This window comes from Enhydra lutris, unplaced genomic scaffold (assembly GCF_002288905.1).
Source record: "Enhydra lutris kenyoni isolate GAN:26980312 unplaced genomic scaffold, ASM228890v2 scaffoldscaffold6, whole genome shotgun sequence".
NCBI classification, from domain to species: domain Eukaryota; kingdom Metazoa; phylum Chordata; class Mammalia; order Carnivora; family Mustelidae; genus Enhydra; species Enhydra lutris.
Window position 1 is genome coordinate 24,056,367 of NW_019154090.1, and position 18,534 is coordinate 24,074,900.

The 18,534-nt window shown below is 37.1% G+C and overlaps 1 protein-coding gene across 5 annotated transcripts in view; it reads right to left on the reverse strand.

The window, feature by feature from the left end:
• LOC111141415 (itchy E3 ubiquitin protein ligase) overlaps window positions 1–18,534 on the reverse strand; it is a 140,575-nt gene that overhangs the window by 72,765 nt on the left and 49,276 nt on the right. For 4 of the 5 annotated variants that reach the window (XM_022493948.1, XM_022493945.1, XM_022493949.1 and 1 more), the window contains exons 1-3: window positions 15,899–15,987; window positions 4,405–4,546; window positions 811–935 (exon numbers count right to left, since the gene is read on the reverse strand). In XM_022493948.1, coding sequence (XP_022349656.1) covers window positions 811–935; window positions 4,405–4,546; window positions 15,899–15,968 — 337 coding nt within the window. In that variant the 5' untranslated portion in view covers window positions 15,969–15,987. Of the gene's footprint in view, window positions 1–810; window positions 936–4,404; window positions 4,547–15,898; window positions 15,988–18,534 lie in introns of those variants that run through there. The other variant, XM_022493946.1, reaches the window with a different exon arrangement.

Below are 18,534 nucleotides of genomic sequence, written 5' to 3' on the forward strand. Positions count from 1 at the left end.
CTAATGCTTAATATCCATAATGTAAAATACTAACTAGCTCAATCATCTGTTATATTCATTCTATCCTTGCATAAAATAAGTCAGCAGGATTATTCAGCAACATATGCCTGAATTTTATTGAGTGAAAACATGTAACATAAGAATGGATTGTGTCTCAGAGCGCCTCAGTTGCTCAGTTGGTGAAGCTTTCAACTCTTGATCTCAGCTAAGGTCTTAACACTCAGGGTCATGAGTTCAAGCCCTGTGATGGGCTCCACGCTGGGCATGGAACCAACTTAAAAAAAAAAAATGGATTATATCTCTTAAATGAGATTTAGGAAGTATGTTTTAGCTAGTCAAGGGGGAAGAAAAATATCTATATTTTAAAATCATAATACTAATAAAGACAAACATGTTTCAAGTTTATTATATCTGTATTTTATATATACATACACTCAAATAAAACCACAGCCATCTAAAATTAGTAAATTTTCAAAGTATTTGAAAAGAAAATCTGCCAAAATATTAACCATATTTGTCTCTGAAATGGGATTACATTTTTCCTTCATTTCTGCTCTGTATTTTTTAGTTTTCCATAATTGAGTATGTAATATTTTAAATTTATGAAAAATACTGGGTCAAAAATGAATGGCTACACCAAGGTTATTTGGAATGCTTTAAATAAATAGTTCAAGGTTCTTCTCATTAATATTATAACCAAGTAAGCTTAAAAACAAATAGTGAACATAGTCATTCTGTATCTTTTACATACAAATTTCATATAGAAAAACAAATAGCCTAGCACAATTTCTGTTACTTTTACATACATACGTTTCATGTTGTTTGACTTTAAGGTTTCAAAGATATCTAATGCAGCAGTTCCCAACAAAACATCAGATTTCAGTGTCTGGTGACTCCATACACGAAAATGTAATTTACTCACAGGGGTGACGATACTAAAAGCAAAGAAGGGTAAAAAGTATGTATTGTTTTCATTAAAATAATTACAATAGACCCTAAATAAATTGCAATTAAATTTTAATGTCTAAAATATTTTAACTGTAGACCTTAAGAGTTTACTGTACAACCAATATTGCCCATTTTCTATAACCTAATGGAAAACACCTGAATGGTACATGCTCATATCGTCATTTTCACTTGTAGTTGAACTACAGGGGCAACTTCATGCATCATCAATAAAAGTAAAACTGCCTATCATGCTACAAACTGTTAGAAATCTAGTTTTATTTCAATAGTATAAAAAAGTTAATTTATAAATTAAATCCCTATTTTAGGTCAGGTAGTGATAAGCCTGAGGTTATATCATTTAATCCTCACAGCAACCCCAAGAGATGGGAATTACCACCCCATCTTCAGATATAGAAACTGCCATTCAGAGAAGTTAAGCAAATTACCCAACATTGCACAGCTAGCTAGCTAGTCAATGGCAGGCTGTAATTTGAACAAAGTCTGGCATTAAAATCTGTACTGAAAACTTCCTCAGTCTTGAGAAAAAAAAATTCTTCGGTCATCTACATGATTTGAGGATTATGCTAGATACCCTAAATTTCACACTGTTAGAAGCAAAGTGTCTGTGATAACTGTCAAATATAGAATCACTTGCACCTTGCCAAATGCTTATATAGAATACTATCTGGGGGGGGGGGGGAAGGAGGCACCTGGGTGGCTCAGTGGGTTGAGCCTCTGCCTTTGGCTCAGGTCATGATCTCAGGGCCCTGGAATAGAGCCCAGCACCGGGCTCTCTGCTCAGCAGGGAGCCTGCTTCCCCCTCCCTCTCTGCCTACTTGTGATCTCTGTCAAATGGATGGATAAAATCTTTAAAAAAAAAAAAAAAAAAGAAAATAAAAAAAGAATACTATCTGGGGACACCTGGGTGACTCAGTCCTTCTAGAAGGTGATCAAATCTGGGGGGACAAATAAACACTTTCTCAGAAGTCTACCTATGCCTAATCCCCCCATCATATTTCCACCACCATTTTAACAGTTTAAACAAACTAAAAAATTCTCATCTTAACACTGCCTCTTCTTTTGTGGGATGGGGAAGGACAATGTAGTCTTCTCTTTGAAATTCTTAGATGGGGGTGCTTGGGTAGCTCAGTTGTTAAGCAACTGCCTTCAGCTCAGGTCACGATCCCCGTTCCTGGGATGGAGCCCTGCATCAGGCTCCCTGCTTGGCGGGAGGCCTGCTTTCCCTCTCCCACTCCCTCTGCTTGTATTCCTGCTGCTGCTGTCTCCCTGTCAGATAAATAAATAAAATCTTGAAAAAAAATTAGAAATTAAAAATTAAAAAATAAAATAAAATTCTCAGATATTACATTCAGAAGAACATATCAAGAAAACATTCCTCCATTAGTCATGTGGGAAATCATAGTGGGGATAGAATAAAATAAATGAGTAATTTTACTTTAATTTGAGAGAGGATAAAGTATACTGTCAAAGATGGTCTGACCTAAATTATTTCAATTCTAGAAACAATGTCTACAATGGAAGCCACATTAAAATTGCAGACCAATCTGTTGCAACTTAAAAATTCAAAACTTGAGTTATGTGTTTCCCCAAACATCTGGGCTCAACAAGAGCACTACCTTAAGGGGCTACAGGGAGAGTTTCTTTTTTCTTAACTTTTAAACCACTAAAGAATTCACATCATCAGTTTAAGAGCCTCAAAGTGCACATCTAGTAAACACAGCCAGCAGCTGGGAGAAACTAGATGAGTATTCAGTCAATAATTATTCTGCTGAACATCTCTAGTCATTATGGAGGCTGTGAACTTTAATAGATTTTATTTGCTTTTTTAAAAAAAATTTTACTCACATAATTTAAAATTTAGAGACAATCTCTAACCCATCATTAATTAAAAACAAAGTCTAAGAAACTTTGTTGAAATTAATACAAATGAGAGCCATCAGAATGATACTTCTTAAATTTCATTCATTTGCTCAAAATCATCATAAAGTATATCAAGATATTATGTAGGGCACGTATTGCATGGAGCACTGGGTCTGGTGCATAAACAATGAATTCTGTTATGCTGAAAAGAAAAAAAAAGATACCCTAGAAATCCAAAAGTTAAAGAACAATTTAGGTATATCCAATTTGTTTTGTAATTTATTAGGAATAAATACTATACACATAAGTGTGTACTGTGTGAAGAGCATATAGTTTCAAATATCTTATCTCACCGTTTAGAAATAAAACTTTTCTTTAGTCACTGGTTTACTTCTCTAAGGGAAAAAAATGCAAGAATTCCAAACGTTAGGTAATAAAAAACAATTTCTGTGTATTTGATGTGTAACAACCAATTATATTTTGAACTACATTTTAATATAGTTGGTACCCAAACGAAATATGCTATTATTCTTTTGAAGTCCATTTGTTGTTAAATCACATTTTCTTCCATTTTAGTAAAAACATTAAAATTAATCTGTAATTCTATTCAGTGAGTATTCAACACCAACACATGGGGCTCTGTCAGTAAGTGTTAAAAACTGAGCTATCTGCTACTTCCGTGAATTCATTCTACAGATAACAGCACCAAATTACAGACACAGGCACATGATGTATACTGCGATGCTGTGTAATAACACAACATTAGAAACCAAGTGATAATAGAGAACTAGTAAAATAAATGACAGTCCATTCTTATTATGGAATATTATAGAACTATATAATGTATGTTAGATCTCTATATATACAGCTAGAGAGATAACCATACTATGTAAAGTATAAAAACAGTTATAGAATAAAGTTTGTAATTTTTTTAAAGGAAGAAAACTCCCATGTAGGTTCTGTGTGGGCACTGTAATTAAAAACACAAAAGAAAACTATTTTTTAAAAATTAAACTAAAAAATAAAGTGAGTGGGACACCTGGGTGGCTCAGTCGATTAAGCGTCTGCCTTCAGCTCAGGACATGATCCCAGGGTGCTGGGATCCAGCCCTGCCTCAGGCTCCCTCTTCAGCAGGGAGTCTGGTCTCCCTCTCCCTCTGCCCGCCTCGACCACCCCGCCTACCCCTTCACCCCCTCATACGAGTTCTCTCTTTCTCACTCCCTCAAATAAATAAATAAATGAGAATTAAGTGAGCTACTACTCATAGCTCTAAATTAAGGTAAGAGCTGATAAGAATCTTTCTAGGCCCATGACCATGGGCTCTCCAGATACTGTTCAGCAGCAGTAATGATACCATCATCAACTAACCTACAGAAGATAAAGGAGAGATTGGAGAAAGAAATATCTAAAGAGAAACAAAAGGGGACTAAAGAAAGTAGTCCTAGGAATAGGGGAGAAAGAAAAAAAAAAGTGAAAGAGGAGGAGGAGCAAAGAAAACAAGCGAGAAATTTTTAAAGCTTCGTTTCTGTTCACCTACTAAACGAAATATACTATAGAAAATACTTTCAAACCTACACTGTAAGGGGTTGCTTCCATTTGGGACTGTTCGTATTGTTGCATTTTTCTGTCTTCTTTGACTGTCCATCTACTGTGACTTCCACATAAGGACTTGGTCCAAACCAATTCTTTTTATTTTCTTTAAGTTTTGCTGAAATGACTAGGCAAAAGAAAAGGGAAAATATTTAAATATTCAAGATGTTAGTTCGTCCTTCAAATCAACTTAATTTCATAAAGGTTACACAGAACATTATTACTTTTACTCAGAGAGGCAGTTTTGCTCTAGAATATTTACTAATTTCATTAAGTAATGACCTTTGTATTTCCTCCCAACCTAGTAAATAAACATAGTCCTTCCCCCATATAATGCATCCAAATTACTATTAATATACCTCCAATGTCGGTATCAACAGTCTCAGAACTCTCATGTCAATTGGAAAGTACAGCAACAAACCTGGTTAACAAATATTTGAACGCTTACCATGTACCAGATATTGCTCTAACTATAAATAGAGCGGTTTACAATACAGAAAAGCCTCTGGCTCTCAGGGAGATAATATCCTAGCTAGAGGAAGTCCGTATGCTGAAAAACAGGCTCCTGTGGCAGAATATGACCTGGTAGTAAGGAAGGCCTCTGAGGAAGCATTTTGAGCAAACATCTAAATACAGGGAATTAGCCATGAGAAATGGGAAGAGCATTCTAGAGAGAAGCAAAAAAAAAAAAAAAAAAAAAAAACCCCACAACTTGGCATATCTGAGGAAAATATAGCAAAGAGGGAAGTATGAGGTGAGATCACATTTAACTTTGTAGGCCCAGATAAGGAATTTGGATTTTATTCTAAGCATGTCGGAAAGCCACCAAAGGAAGAGAGTTACAAAGTAGGATTATTTTTAGCATCTCCTATATCTCATATTAGCAAGAGCTTCCTACAAAATGCATCTTAATTAAGATACTGACTCCATCATTTTCATCCTTGAGTTAGTCACTTTTGCCAAAAAATAACCTTGTCCAAGCCCCTTGGAAGATGTAACAAGTAGATATGTATTCAGCAGAGTACCCCATGGTTCCCACAAATGAGAAATTGCTCCCCCATAAATGAGGTGATCACAGCCATGGAAATATTCCCTTGCAAAGCACAGAGAATGCCAGTACCTATCAAGGTAAAGCGACCCTTGGAGTTGTTAGAGTCATCTGTAGAGCAGCTACCCAAGAAGATCAATATATAGTTCAAAGTACAGACAGTCTGGGCATCCTACAAGTCCAGTCCCAGGTAGCAGCCATGAATCTCCTGACATCACAAGTACCAAAGACTTCTGCCCTTTGGTACTTACATGCCTTTTTTTGATAGCATGCAAGCCAGCTACAGGGTTAGTACTCCAACAATGTATTCACATTCTATAAATTAGAGCTCCATCGGTATTTTAGAATACTTGGTGTAATAAAGTTCAATGAGATTTGAAATCAATATGCAGTATCAAAAAAAGTATCTGTCAACAAAGAAAAAGAGCTGTAAGAGATATTACTGAAGTAGGCAATAAGGAGCCAGTGAAGAATTTTAAGTAAAAGAGTGCTATTCAACAAATTTACTAAGTGCCTACTACATATATCAGGTACTATCTGGGGCACTGAGAATACAGCAGTGATCAGACTAAAACTCAAAGATCATTCCACTGCTGTGGGGAAAATGAAAGGGAAACAAAAGTAGGAGTTAAGAGACTACTAGAGCCATCTAATCAAGAAATGACAGTGATCTGGTGGTGAACATGGATATGTTCATGGAGGATAAGTATTTTTTAAGGAGAACCAATAGGATTAGATTACATGAGGAAGTTGGAGAAAAGAAGCAGCAAGGGTAACTCTCAGGTTTCCAGCATGATTAACGGAATGGAAGATAGTATCATTTAATAAGATGGAAAAGATCTGGGAAACAAGTTTGAGGGGAGTGGCATGGGCAAGAAGAAATCAAGAGTACTGTACTGAACATATAAAATTTGAGATTTGTGTGAGACATCCAAGTATAAACACTAAGAAGTCTTTTTCAGAACGGAAAATACTCAAGTGGGGACAAGACCTATCTCTGATTAATATGTACTATAAAGCTCTAGTACTTAATACAGAACAAAATTCAATCACAGGATTGCCACAGAAAAAATATAATAAAACCCTTGTTTTTAATATATTTCTGGTCTGAGAAAAGGTGAAACAGCCTAAACAATTATGCAAGGCCCACCATTGTATTTCAGGGGCTCTTGCGTTCCTCTAAAACTAATTAACCAAAGCAATGCAGGCCGGACAGGAAGGAAATGATCCGCCCTCAGTGGTTTTTTAGGGCACCTGGGTGGCTCGGTCAGTTAAGCACCTGCCTTCAGCTGAGGTCATGATTCCAAAGCCCTGGAATAGAGCCCCACATCAGGCTCTCCGCTGGGCAGGGAGTCTACTTCTCCCTCTCCCTCTCCCTCTGCCTGCAGCTCTCCCTGCTTGTGTGTGTGCATGCTCACTCTCTGTCAAATAAATAAAATCTTGGGGGATAAAAAGGATTCAAACTTTTGGAAGTTGTTTTGCCACATAATCCCATCCAACCCCAATAGAACCATTTTAGGAAACTTTAAATGGGAAAATAAGAAGGGTAAAGGAAACTAACACCAACTGTCAGTGTTTGCTATGTGTCTAGACTTAAAACATTGTCATTTCAATAATCAAGACTAGTCTGTGAGATAGATACTATCATCTTAATTTTTACACATAAAAAGACAAACTCAAAAGAACTTAAGAGTTTGCCCAAGGGTCACTTGTGAAGCCTGAACAAGAGAAATTAAGTGCTCAAATCCCAGTTTATTTGTTTATTTATTTATTTATTTATTTGAGACAGAGAGAGAGAGAGAGAGAGAGAGCACAAGTGGGGTGGAGGGAGAGAGAGAGAGGGAGAAGCAGACTCTCCACTGAGCAGGGAGCCTGATGTGGGGCTTGATGCCAGGACCCTGAGATCATGACCTGAGCTAAAGGCAAACAGTTAACTGACTGAGCCATCCAGCCACCCCCAAAACTCAGTTTAGAATGCATAAAACCTTTTTTGTTATAGTCCTAGTATTAGGAAATAGATCACTTACTATTTCCGGAAATTTAAATTCCTAGAGTAAATAAGAAGAATAAAAACAGTCAACTGTATGACAGGGAACCAAAAAATTGTCAGTATCAGCTGTTACACAGGCTAATGCAAAGATCTCTAATAATTTTTCATTTTTAACCTCACATCTTCTATAATTATCTTCCTAAAACAGATATGATCATGTAAATACTTTTCAAATACTTCTCTAATACCTGAAAAATGAAATTTAAACTCTGGGGTATTTTACATTGTTATGTACCTTTTCAGCTTCCTCCTATACCAAATCCCACCCAGCCCCCTGGCATTCTAACCACCCTTAGCTGTTTGCTGTCCCTCACAAGGGCTATGTATTTTCATATGCTACTCTGGAAGTTCCACTCACAATGATCCTTCTTCCTTTCCTACCTAATAAAATCCTACTTCTTGAGAAACAAGTGACCTGATTCAATGCTTCTTTAAACCTAAGAAGTTAAATTGCTACTGTCTCAACGTTTCCTCTGCATTTTCATATTTATGTATGGTTCCTACAGCTCTTCATTCTGCCTTAGCTTTTATTAAGTTTACTGGTTTTTAGTTTAACTAACACTGTAATCCCTGTCATGACAAGGATGTAGACAGTCTTTATATAGCATTTAGTAATTTAAACATAAGAGACATTTGACATATCTGTTGAACCCAATGATTAGTCATGGTAGAAAACAAGTTTCCCTGCTTTATTGTTACATACACACATACAGTATCTACTGTATATAGTTTCATGGCATATATTAATGTTCTTCTGGGGCACCTGGCTGGCTCAGTCAGAAGAGCATGCAACTCTTGATCTCAGGGTCATGAGTTCAAGGCCTACATGGGGTACAGAGATTACTCAAATAAAAAACTTTTTAAAAATTTTAAAATTTATATTAATGTTCTTTTGATCCTTTCTGAAAGTCAATGCTTTGACATGATTTTGGTTCTTCATCCTAACTCTCCAGTACAAAAAACTTTGACAATTTATTATTTTTTTTAAAAGACTTATTTTTTTTTTTGGGGGGGGGGGTGCAGCAGAAGGAGAGGGAGAGAGAGTCCCAAGCAGACTCCCCGCTAAGCATGGAGCCTGATACAGGGCTCGAGATCACGACCTGAGCTGAAATCAAGCATCAGACACTTACCCAAATGCACTACCCAGGCACCCTAACAACTTAAATATAAAGAAATTAAAGTGAATCCTTAGCTTATCCCAACCTAATCAGTGAACAAGGTAAAACAAGTAAGGGTGCTGAGACCCAGTAAATTAGCAGTATGAGCTTAATAAGAAATAAAACCAGTTAAGCAAGGGCTAACTTTGTGGTCAGAGTTATGACAAGCCACAAAAGACCTCTGTGGCAGAAATATGTGTTGACTAGAAAGAATTTTATATAAACTCTGAACTTCAAATTCAAGGAAAAAGGGCATTCCTACTATTTAAGCAATCAGAGATTACAGTCTTCTAGTAAATTTGGTAAAGTGCAGTATTATTTTATTCCAATTAATAATAAAATCAAGATGCTTTTTCTTCTTCAAATGATCGGTTCTAAGTAAAGACTGAGGAAAGAAAGTTCTAGGAAATAACAAAGTTACTTATTTTGCCCACATTATATAATGCTAGCACACAACAAGCATCACATAAAAAACACAGGTGAGTTCAGAATACCTGAGGTTATGCGTAAAACATAAACAGAAAATGGCTAAAGAGATGGAAGGACATAAGAAAACAGACTTATGTACAATTAAGGGACCAGGACATATGATTACAGGAAAAAAGAGCAGATGACCCAAAAAATCTAATTGTAAAAATCAGCAGAATCTGATGACAGGAATGTGACAGGAATGTGAAGGATACAGGACAAAGAGGTAAAGAAAATTTTAAATATGTGATCCACCAGTTAGCCTCCTCATAACAATGTTAACACTTCCATTCCGCCCATAAATTAAACTTTTACATAAACATCAATGATCTTTTACAAACACTGTCATTCTTGCCATTCGTTCTTTTAAACTTAAAATTAGAATGAAGGGTGCCTGGGTGACTCAGTCAGTTAAGCATCTGCCTTCAGCTCAGGTCATGATCCTGGGATCTTGGGATGGAGCACTGAATTGGGCTCCCTGCTTAGTGGGGAGTCTGCTTCTCCCTCTCCCTCTGACCTTCTCCCCTGCTCGTGCTCTCATTTGCTTGTGCTCTCTCTCAAATAAATAAAAAATCTTAAAAAAAAAAAAAAAGGAAAATTAGGATGATAAAGATAATGTAAAATAATCAACGAACTTTATTAAAAATTTTAAGCTTGGGTTGCTGTTAAGATATTAAATTAGATGAGTAATACTAGAAGGAGAAAGAAATAAGGAATCAGGGGAAAGAGAATAATCTATACTTACACAGTGTTTTAGAGTTTTCCAACTCATATACACTGTCTCCCAACAATCATGTGACAAAGATGTTAACATCCTCAGTTCACAGCTAAGAAAAGAGGCTCAGAGATATTAGTGACATGCACAAGGTTATAAAACTATTAAGTATCAGAACCAAGACTAAAATCCAGGGCCATTAACTCCCCTGAAGATGGGAGTCATTAGTCTATATAGATTTCATAACTAAAACTAGGGGTTGTGGGTTAGATGACTTCCCCAAGAGTTTAAGTGTAGAAGCTTTAATGGCACAACAGTCAAAGCATTTGAAAGTATTTATTATTTCCTGCTATAATTTTTACATCTGATAAATTACACAGGAAAGCTACTGACCAATACAAAGAACAGTACAGAGACATTCAATATTCAATTAAAATGTGAACAGATGATTAAAGCTAACAGAAGTTCCCAAAGCAACTACCTCAACGAATTATCTAGATCCACATGAAAGAGTAGTATGAAAGACAATCTTTCTTACTCAACTCAAACTTGAACAGCTAAATGGCTACTCAGGATATTTCCATACATTAGATTCAAGTTACAGAAAGTGTTACTAATGCAGGGCATTTGGGTGGCTCAGTCAGTTAAGCATCCCACTCTTGATTTCTGCTCGGGTGATGGAATCAGGCTCTGTGCTCAGCAGGGAGTCTGCTTGAGATTCTCTTTCTCCATTTCCCTTTGCCACCTGCCTTCCTCTCTCTCTCAAATAAATAAATCTTTAAAACAAAGTAAGTGTTAGTAATGCATCAATATTATACTTTTTTATTCTATGTAAATGCTGAAAAGGAAAGCTGACACTGCCTCTCCTTTGATACTCTTATAAAAAATTCAGTGAAATTAAAACTTACATCCGAGTTCTCTAAATAATCCAGTTAACAACAGCACTATGAATTTTTAAACCTCTATGTTGCTACAGCTTACAAAAGTCATTTCTCTGAAATAAATTTTCTACTTGCCCTCAATCAGGTGAGGATGACCAATTAGCAAATATATATTGCAAATAAATGATTAACAGGAATTTATGTATGTCTGCATGTATGATAGAGGAGGTTAAAAATAGGGGCCCCTGTTTGGCTCAGTTGGTAGAGCATACGACTCTTGATGTCAGGTCATGAGTTCAAGCCCCATGTTGGGCGTGGAGACTACTTAAAAAAAAAAAAAATTAAAAAAAGAAATTTGAAAGAGGTAAGAAAATAGTAAAAGTAAGAAGCCATCTGCAGATTCAGTGCACTACCTATCAAGATTCTAGAAGCATTTTTTTAAAAAAGATTTTATTTATTTGACAGACAGAGATCACAAGTAGTCAGAGAGGCAGGCAGATAGAAAGGAGGAAGCAGGCTCCCTGATGAGCACAGAGCCCAATGCGGGGCTCGATCCCAGGACCCTGAGATCATGACCTGAGCCGAAGGCAGAGGCCTCAACCCACTGAGCCATCCAGGCGCCCCTCTAGTAGCATTTTTGATGAACATAGAAAAAACACTCCTAAAATTTATATGGAACTACAAAAGACCCTGAATATCGAAAGAAATCCTGAGAAAGAACAAAGAAGGAGGCATCATACTTCCTAATTTCAAGCTATCCTATAAACCTACAGTAACTGGGGCGGCTGGGTAGCACAGTTGGTTAAGCAACTGATTCTTGGTTTCAGCTCAGGTCACGAACTCAAGAGTTATGAGACTGAGCCCTGTGGTGGGCTCTGCACTCAGCGCAGAGTCTGCTTAGGTTTCTCTCTCCCTCTGCCCTTCCCCGCCCCCATGTGCATGTTCTCTCTCTCTCTCAAATAAATAAAAAGTACATCTTAAAAAAAAAATAAAGCGATAGTAATCAAAATGATATGGTACTGACATAAAAACTGACAAACAGACCCATGGAACAGAATTGAGAGCCCAGAAATAAACACAAACATATAAGGTCAACTGATATTTGACAAGAGCCAAGAATACTCAATGGAGAAAAATCAGTCTCTTCAATAAATGCTGCTGAAATACCTGGATTTAAAAAAAAGAAAAAGACACAGGCACATGGGTGACTCAGTTGGTTAAGCATCAGACTCTTGATCTCAACTCAGGTTTTGATCTCAGGGTCATGAGTTCAAGAGCTGCGTTGGGCTCCATAGTAGTAGTGGAGCCCACTTAAAAAAAAAAAAAGGAAGGGGATGCCTGGGTGGCTCAGTCAGTTAAGTGTCTGCCTTCAGCTCAGGTCACAATCCCAGGGTCCTGGGACCAAGTGCCACATCACGCTCCTTGCTCAGTGGGGAGCGTGCTTCTCCCTCTGGCTGCTGCTCCCCTGATGATGCTCTCTGACAAATAAATAAATAAAATTTAAAAAAAAAAAAAAGGACAAGAAACTAGAGCAGAACCACAGAATAGGATTTTAACTATGACACTCAACTCTTAATCAGTCTTTCACGGCAACCTTCTAAAACACAAACACAATTGATTACTCTTTGTTAAAAGCCCCAATTACTCTCCCTGTCTTCCAAACATGATTTTTTTTGTAGCCCTAACACACACCTTAAGGAGAGGAACCACTCCCCATTAAATTCTCATGGTTCCCCACTCAGGAGCAGTGGCTTTTAGGGGCACTGGTGAAGTCTTGTGTATTTCCCTGCTTTGTGCCTCTTGCCATATTATCTCCTAAAAAGATCCCTTCTACTCCCCTCCATTTTTAAAAAATAACCTCCTGCATTTAAATAGTAACAATGTTTTAGCACGGACTCCTTTCACAGCAACTCTGGTCAAATACTGATCTCTCTTTCCTGACCAAAGTTGTTATCTCTTCTTGACATTACCATATACCATGGCATTTATTTTTTACACTTGAATATTTATGCCCTTCTTGATTCTAGAAAGATGTTGAGGCAGCTTACCAAAAACAAAACAAAACAATACTATAACTGATCCATTTACATAGAATAAAAATTATAATGTCATTAAAGGGATCTGTGCAAAAAAACTTAGTTCTAAGGTTTCTAGCATCAAAAGCAAAGAAGTAAACAATTATGAAGCACAGTTGATTTATTCAACTTGGCACATTACTCTTTATAATCTTATCCCCTCCATTTGTCTCATATCTAATGATATATTTGCCAAATATATAATTTTTATCATTCTTTGTTTATATTAAACTGCTTTTGCCTTGTATTTGTGCATTCTCAGAAAATATAGACCCAAGATTAAAACCTTATAAATGCCAAGAATTTTGTCTTCATGAGGTGTATTCAGGCATTTATTAAATATTCTTCCTACTATGATAATGATGATGATAGCAAATATGATAAGCCGTATGCAAAGAAAAATTCAAAAGGAGCATACACTGAAATCTAAAGAAGTAACAATATCATCTCTGAGGACTAAGATGATAAATAAGACCCCTGACTATTATTTTACTGAGTTTGTAAAACTAAAAAACATGAGCATTACTCATGTAACCTGAAAAGGTAAAGACTTTTTTTTTAAAGATCATTCCAATCAAAGGTTTCAACATTAATCTGCCCCAAAAAAGAAAAATAATAAGAAGCGGGCTCAATTTAAATCAGCTACTCAGGCTAGCTTCAGGATGGGGAGCACCGGAAAACAATCAGAATCTTGCTTAACAAAGAAATATTAATACCTTTCACTGAGAATCAGACATCGCTAAGGAAAGACACTACAGTGAAGGAATCCCCCCAAATAAATTCTAAGATGCTGTCACCTTACGAAAGTGTTCTTATATTATTCACTTTTAGGTTTTGAGAAAGATAATAAGGATATGATTTGTGGCCCAATATTCACAATCCAGAGGTGGATCCCAGGATCAAGGCCTGAATCTGGCTCCCTGCTCAGCAGGGAGACTGCTTCTCTCTCTGCCCCTCACCCTGCTTGTGCTCTTTCTCTCTCTCTCAAATAAATAAAAACTTGGGGCACCTGGATAGCTCAACTGGTTGAGCAGCTACCTCCGGTTCAGGTCATGATCCCAGGGTCCTGGGACTGAGCCCCACGTCAGGCTCTCTGGTCAGTGGGGAACCTGCTTCTCCCTCTCCCTCTGCCAGCTGCTTCCCCTGCTTGTGCTCATGTGCTCTCTCTCTCTCTCTCCCCCAAGTAAAGAAATAAAATGTTTAAAAATAAATAAAGAAATAAATAAAATCTTTATTAAAAAAAAAAAGACAGGTGGGGCGCCTGGGTGGCTCAGTGGGTTAAAGCCGCTGCCTTCGGCTCAGGTCATGATCCCAGGGTCCTGGGATCGAGCCCCGCATCGGGCTCTTTGCTCAGCAGGGCGCCTGCTTCCCTTCCTCTCTCTCTCTGCCTGCCTCTCTGCCTACTTGTGATCTCTGTCTGTCAAATAAATAAATAAAATCTTAAAAAAAAAAAAAAAAAAAAGACAGGTATAATAAAAGCTAAAATACTAGGGTGGCTGGGTGGCTCAAGTCAGTTAAGCATCCAACTCTTGGTTTCAGCTTGGGTCATGAACTCAGCGTCTTGGGATTGAGCCCTTTGTTGGGTTCTGTGCTTGCATGGAATCTGCTTGAGATTCTTTCCCTTCTGCTTGCCACACCCCCCTACCCACTCATATGCTCTCTAAAATAAATAAAAAATTTTTTAAAAGCTGAAATACTATACAAAGAATAATTGTTCTATAAGAAATAAATGCCATTAAAAGGATAAAGGCCAAGGTTTCACTGTGTGATACAGACACATGCATGTCCGGAAAAACTGCAGTGACTCACCAAATAATTCATTTATAAATACCTACAAAGAGACCACATGGTGCCAGACTGTTAAAGCTCTTAGCCCAGGCTACAGAAATTCTATACTATAGCCAAATAGAAGCACTAACCGTTTCTGAGCAGGAATATAATCTAACAAATGGCATATCAGAGCATTAGGAATACTAATATGAAAGCGATATACTTGGTTAGTATGGTTAGAGAGAGAGAGAGAGATTAGTTAAGTAATAATAGCAACCAAAGGATTTAAACAGACATTTCTCCAAAAAAATATATAAATGGCCAATAAGCTCATGAAAAGATGTTCAACGTCATTAACCACCGGAGAAATGCATATCAAACCCACAATGACATACCATTTTATACTCACTAGGATGTCTATAATCAAAAAGACAGACAACAAGCGATGGCAAGGATGTGGAGAAAGTGAAACCCTCATACAGGGCTAATGGGAATATAAATGGTGTGGATGCTTTGAAAAATACTTCGGAGTTATTCCTCACAAAGTGAAACACATATACTATATGACCCAGTGACTCCTTGTAGGTATATACTCAAGAGAACTGAAAAGACAAAATTTCACAAAAAGTTTTCACAAAAACTTGAACATAAATGTTCACAGCATTATTCACAATAGCTAAAGAGTAGAAACAACCCAAACATATACCAATTGATAAATGGATAAATAAAATATAGTATGTTCATATCTGCAATATTATTTGGCAATAAAAAGAAATGAACTACTAATGCATGCTACAATACAGATGAACACTGAAAACATGCTAAGAGGAAAAAGTCATAAACAAAAAGCCATACATTTTACGGTTCCATTTATATGAGAGATCCAGAATAGGCAAATCTACAGACAGGAAGTGTCTGCCTAGGGCTGAGGGTGGCTAAGAGACATGGGAAGTCCTCCAGTAATTGACTGTGGTGGCAGTTATACAACAAAATGAGCATACTAAGGACAATGATCAACAATGATCCTCTAAATGAGTAAACTGTGTGCTATGTGAGTTACCTCTCAAGGCCATTAATACAAAACAAAAAACAATAGCAACTGACCAGACACCAATGTTTAATAGGAGAGAAAAAACAAAACCTGCAAAATGCCCAAGAATATTCTGAAATAAAAACATAATTTTTATACGACTAAACATTCTTCATTCACCAAGCAAATATTAATTCAACACCTAAAAAAGCCACTGAAGATTTTCTTAAGATTATTTTTATCTTGTGGTAAAAAAGTATAGATGTAGATCTTTTTAAGACTTACCAGTGATCTGAAGTTGTGATTTCATGGTCAGGCTACCCATTGAACCAAGCTGTGATCCACTGCCAGACATACCACCAATAGGACGGCAAATCTGAGCATGGAAAAGGAGACACTGTAAACATCAAAAGATCCCATATAAAAAATATGTATAGTGCTAACCAGACTATTTCCACGTCTCACCAAAGACGACACAATAATGGTAGCCTCAACACTGCTAAATAAAATTTCCAATTCTAGTATTCATCCTGTCTAAACTATCAACAAAATGACATTGCTTTTCATTCCTTCTTCCATCGTTTACATTCTTTCCTTGAATTCCGAAGACTCGTTCTCTAGGTTTATGTCCTACCTCACTGATTGTTCTAGGCTCCTTTGAAAATCACTCCTGTTTTCTCCCCTCTCTTAATGTTGGAGTGCCCTAGGGCTCAGTTCCTGGTTCCCTCTTAACTTCTCTACACTCATTTCCTCAAGGATATCATCCAGTATTATGGCCTTAAATGTCATCTATATACCAGTGAGTCCCAACTTTGTATTTCTATCCCAGATGTCATTCCTAAACTCCAAATAAGTTCACTTGGGTATCTAAAAAAACATCCCCCCAACACCCCGCCAAATTTCACATCAAACACATCAAACTAAACTGCTGATAGCAATTCCATCCTTTCATACACTCGGGCTAAAAACCTCCACCCCGCCTTTTTTATTTCCTTCCTATCTGTCAGCAATTCAACAGTCTCTGCCGAACATATCCAGAATCCAACCTTTTCTCACCAACTCTACCATCAATCTGTTCATAGTGGTCTCTGACAGCCTGACTTTTCTTCCTGGATTATGCTTCCCTCCTAAATTACTTAATTACCAACCAGTCTCCCTGTTTCTACCTTGTGTCTAGATTCAGTGCCTATTATGAACACAATCAGGATGGAAAGTGTTTAAACCCTGGGATGCCTCAGTGGCTCTGTCAGCTAAGCATCTGCCTCCGGCTCAGGTCATGATCCCACTATCCTGGGATCAAGACCCAAGTCCGACTCCTCGCTCAGCGGGAAGCCTGCATCTCCCTCTGCCCTTCCCCGCTACTCTTCTGATTCAAAGTGCTTGTAATACAAAAAATCCTCCAAGACATCATTGCAACATTCTATGTAGTTATTACCTTGTCCTCAATGCCCAAAGGATGTATGTTAACAGTACTATGACATCAAGACAAGTGAATCAAGAGACAACAAGTGAAGTCCAATATCTGGGTGCTAATCTTATTATGCATGATACACTACCATTCTAGTTGCTGATCTATATCAACAATTTATTGCTGGGGAAATATCCTTCTTAATGGTATGGCATACATTAATTATTCTAAGTTAAAATTACAAAGTTGAGAAGAAAATAAACTTAAGGTCTCTACAGAAATAAAATATATTTTAAAAACTCAAATTAACTTCATATAGAAAAGACTCATGGAAGTACAGAATACATTTTTAGGAACAGTGATTCTCCCCCAGATAATTACAGGGAATCACCGTAGTAGTAACAGATGCTCTGTAAAAACATGCTGGTAATTTTAATAATTGATGAACTTATACATATTACTTTTATATATCAAGTATTTTAAATTAAGAAAAATTAAAATAACCATACATATAATAATAAAAAAGAAAACCTAAAGAAACCAACTAATATATATTGGCAACCAGTTAAATCACATATTCGTACCATAGAACAGAATACTATGCAGCCACTGAAACAAGTAACTTATTAATGAATGAAGCTAAATGATTACAAGAACATTTAAGTTACAAAATATATACAATATGGTGTATTTTTTGCAAACAAAAATTATATACTGCGGACAAAAATTATATATTCCTATAGGTACCCATAAATTAATGCAAAAAAGGTATACATCTGAAACTGGTCACAGTGGTTACTTTTGTGGAGGAGAAGAATATGTACAGAAGGTGGTCATGGGGATCTTTAGTTTTATATGTATTTGTGAGGTTTCTAAAAGAAAACATGTATCACAGATGATTTGCACAATTTAAAAACAGGCAAGAGAGAGTAGATACAAGAGAGAATCTATACTTCAAGTCCCATCTTTCCCCCTGAGCTCCAGACTCTTAGGTTTGACCATTATCTACAAATGCATACCTAACTGGTTAAAATGACTAAAATTTTACACTCACCCTGGCCTCAATAGCACCACCATCCATTCAGTTGCTCAAGCCAAACAAAATATGGGCTTTATCTTTCCCTCAATAAATTCCAAAGATTCTGCCTACAAAACATACCCTACTATATAGCTACTTTTCTCCTTCCCTTCTTAAGCATCCAAGTCCAAGCTACAAACATCCATTCCTTCCTTGGCAACAAATTATGAGAGGTTATTAAACTGGTCTCCTTGCTTCTGCACTTGCATCCAGCTCCTGCTCTCTCCCCGTCCCACCATTCTCCACAGAGCAACTAGAGTATGCTTTTAAAAAATAAGTTAGATCAGGGGTGCCTGGGTGGCTCAGCTGTTTAAGTGTCTGCCTTCCGCTAAGGTCATAATCCCACAGTCCTGGGATTGAGTCCCGTGTCAGGCTCTCTGCTCACTGGGGCATCTGCTTCTCCCTCTCCCCCTGCAGCTCCCCCTGCTTGTGCTC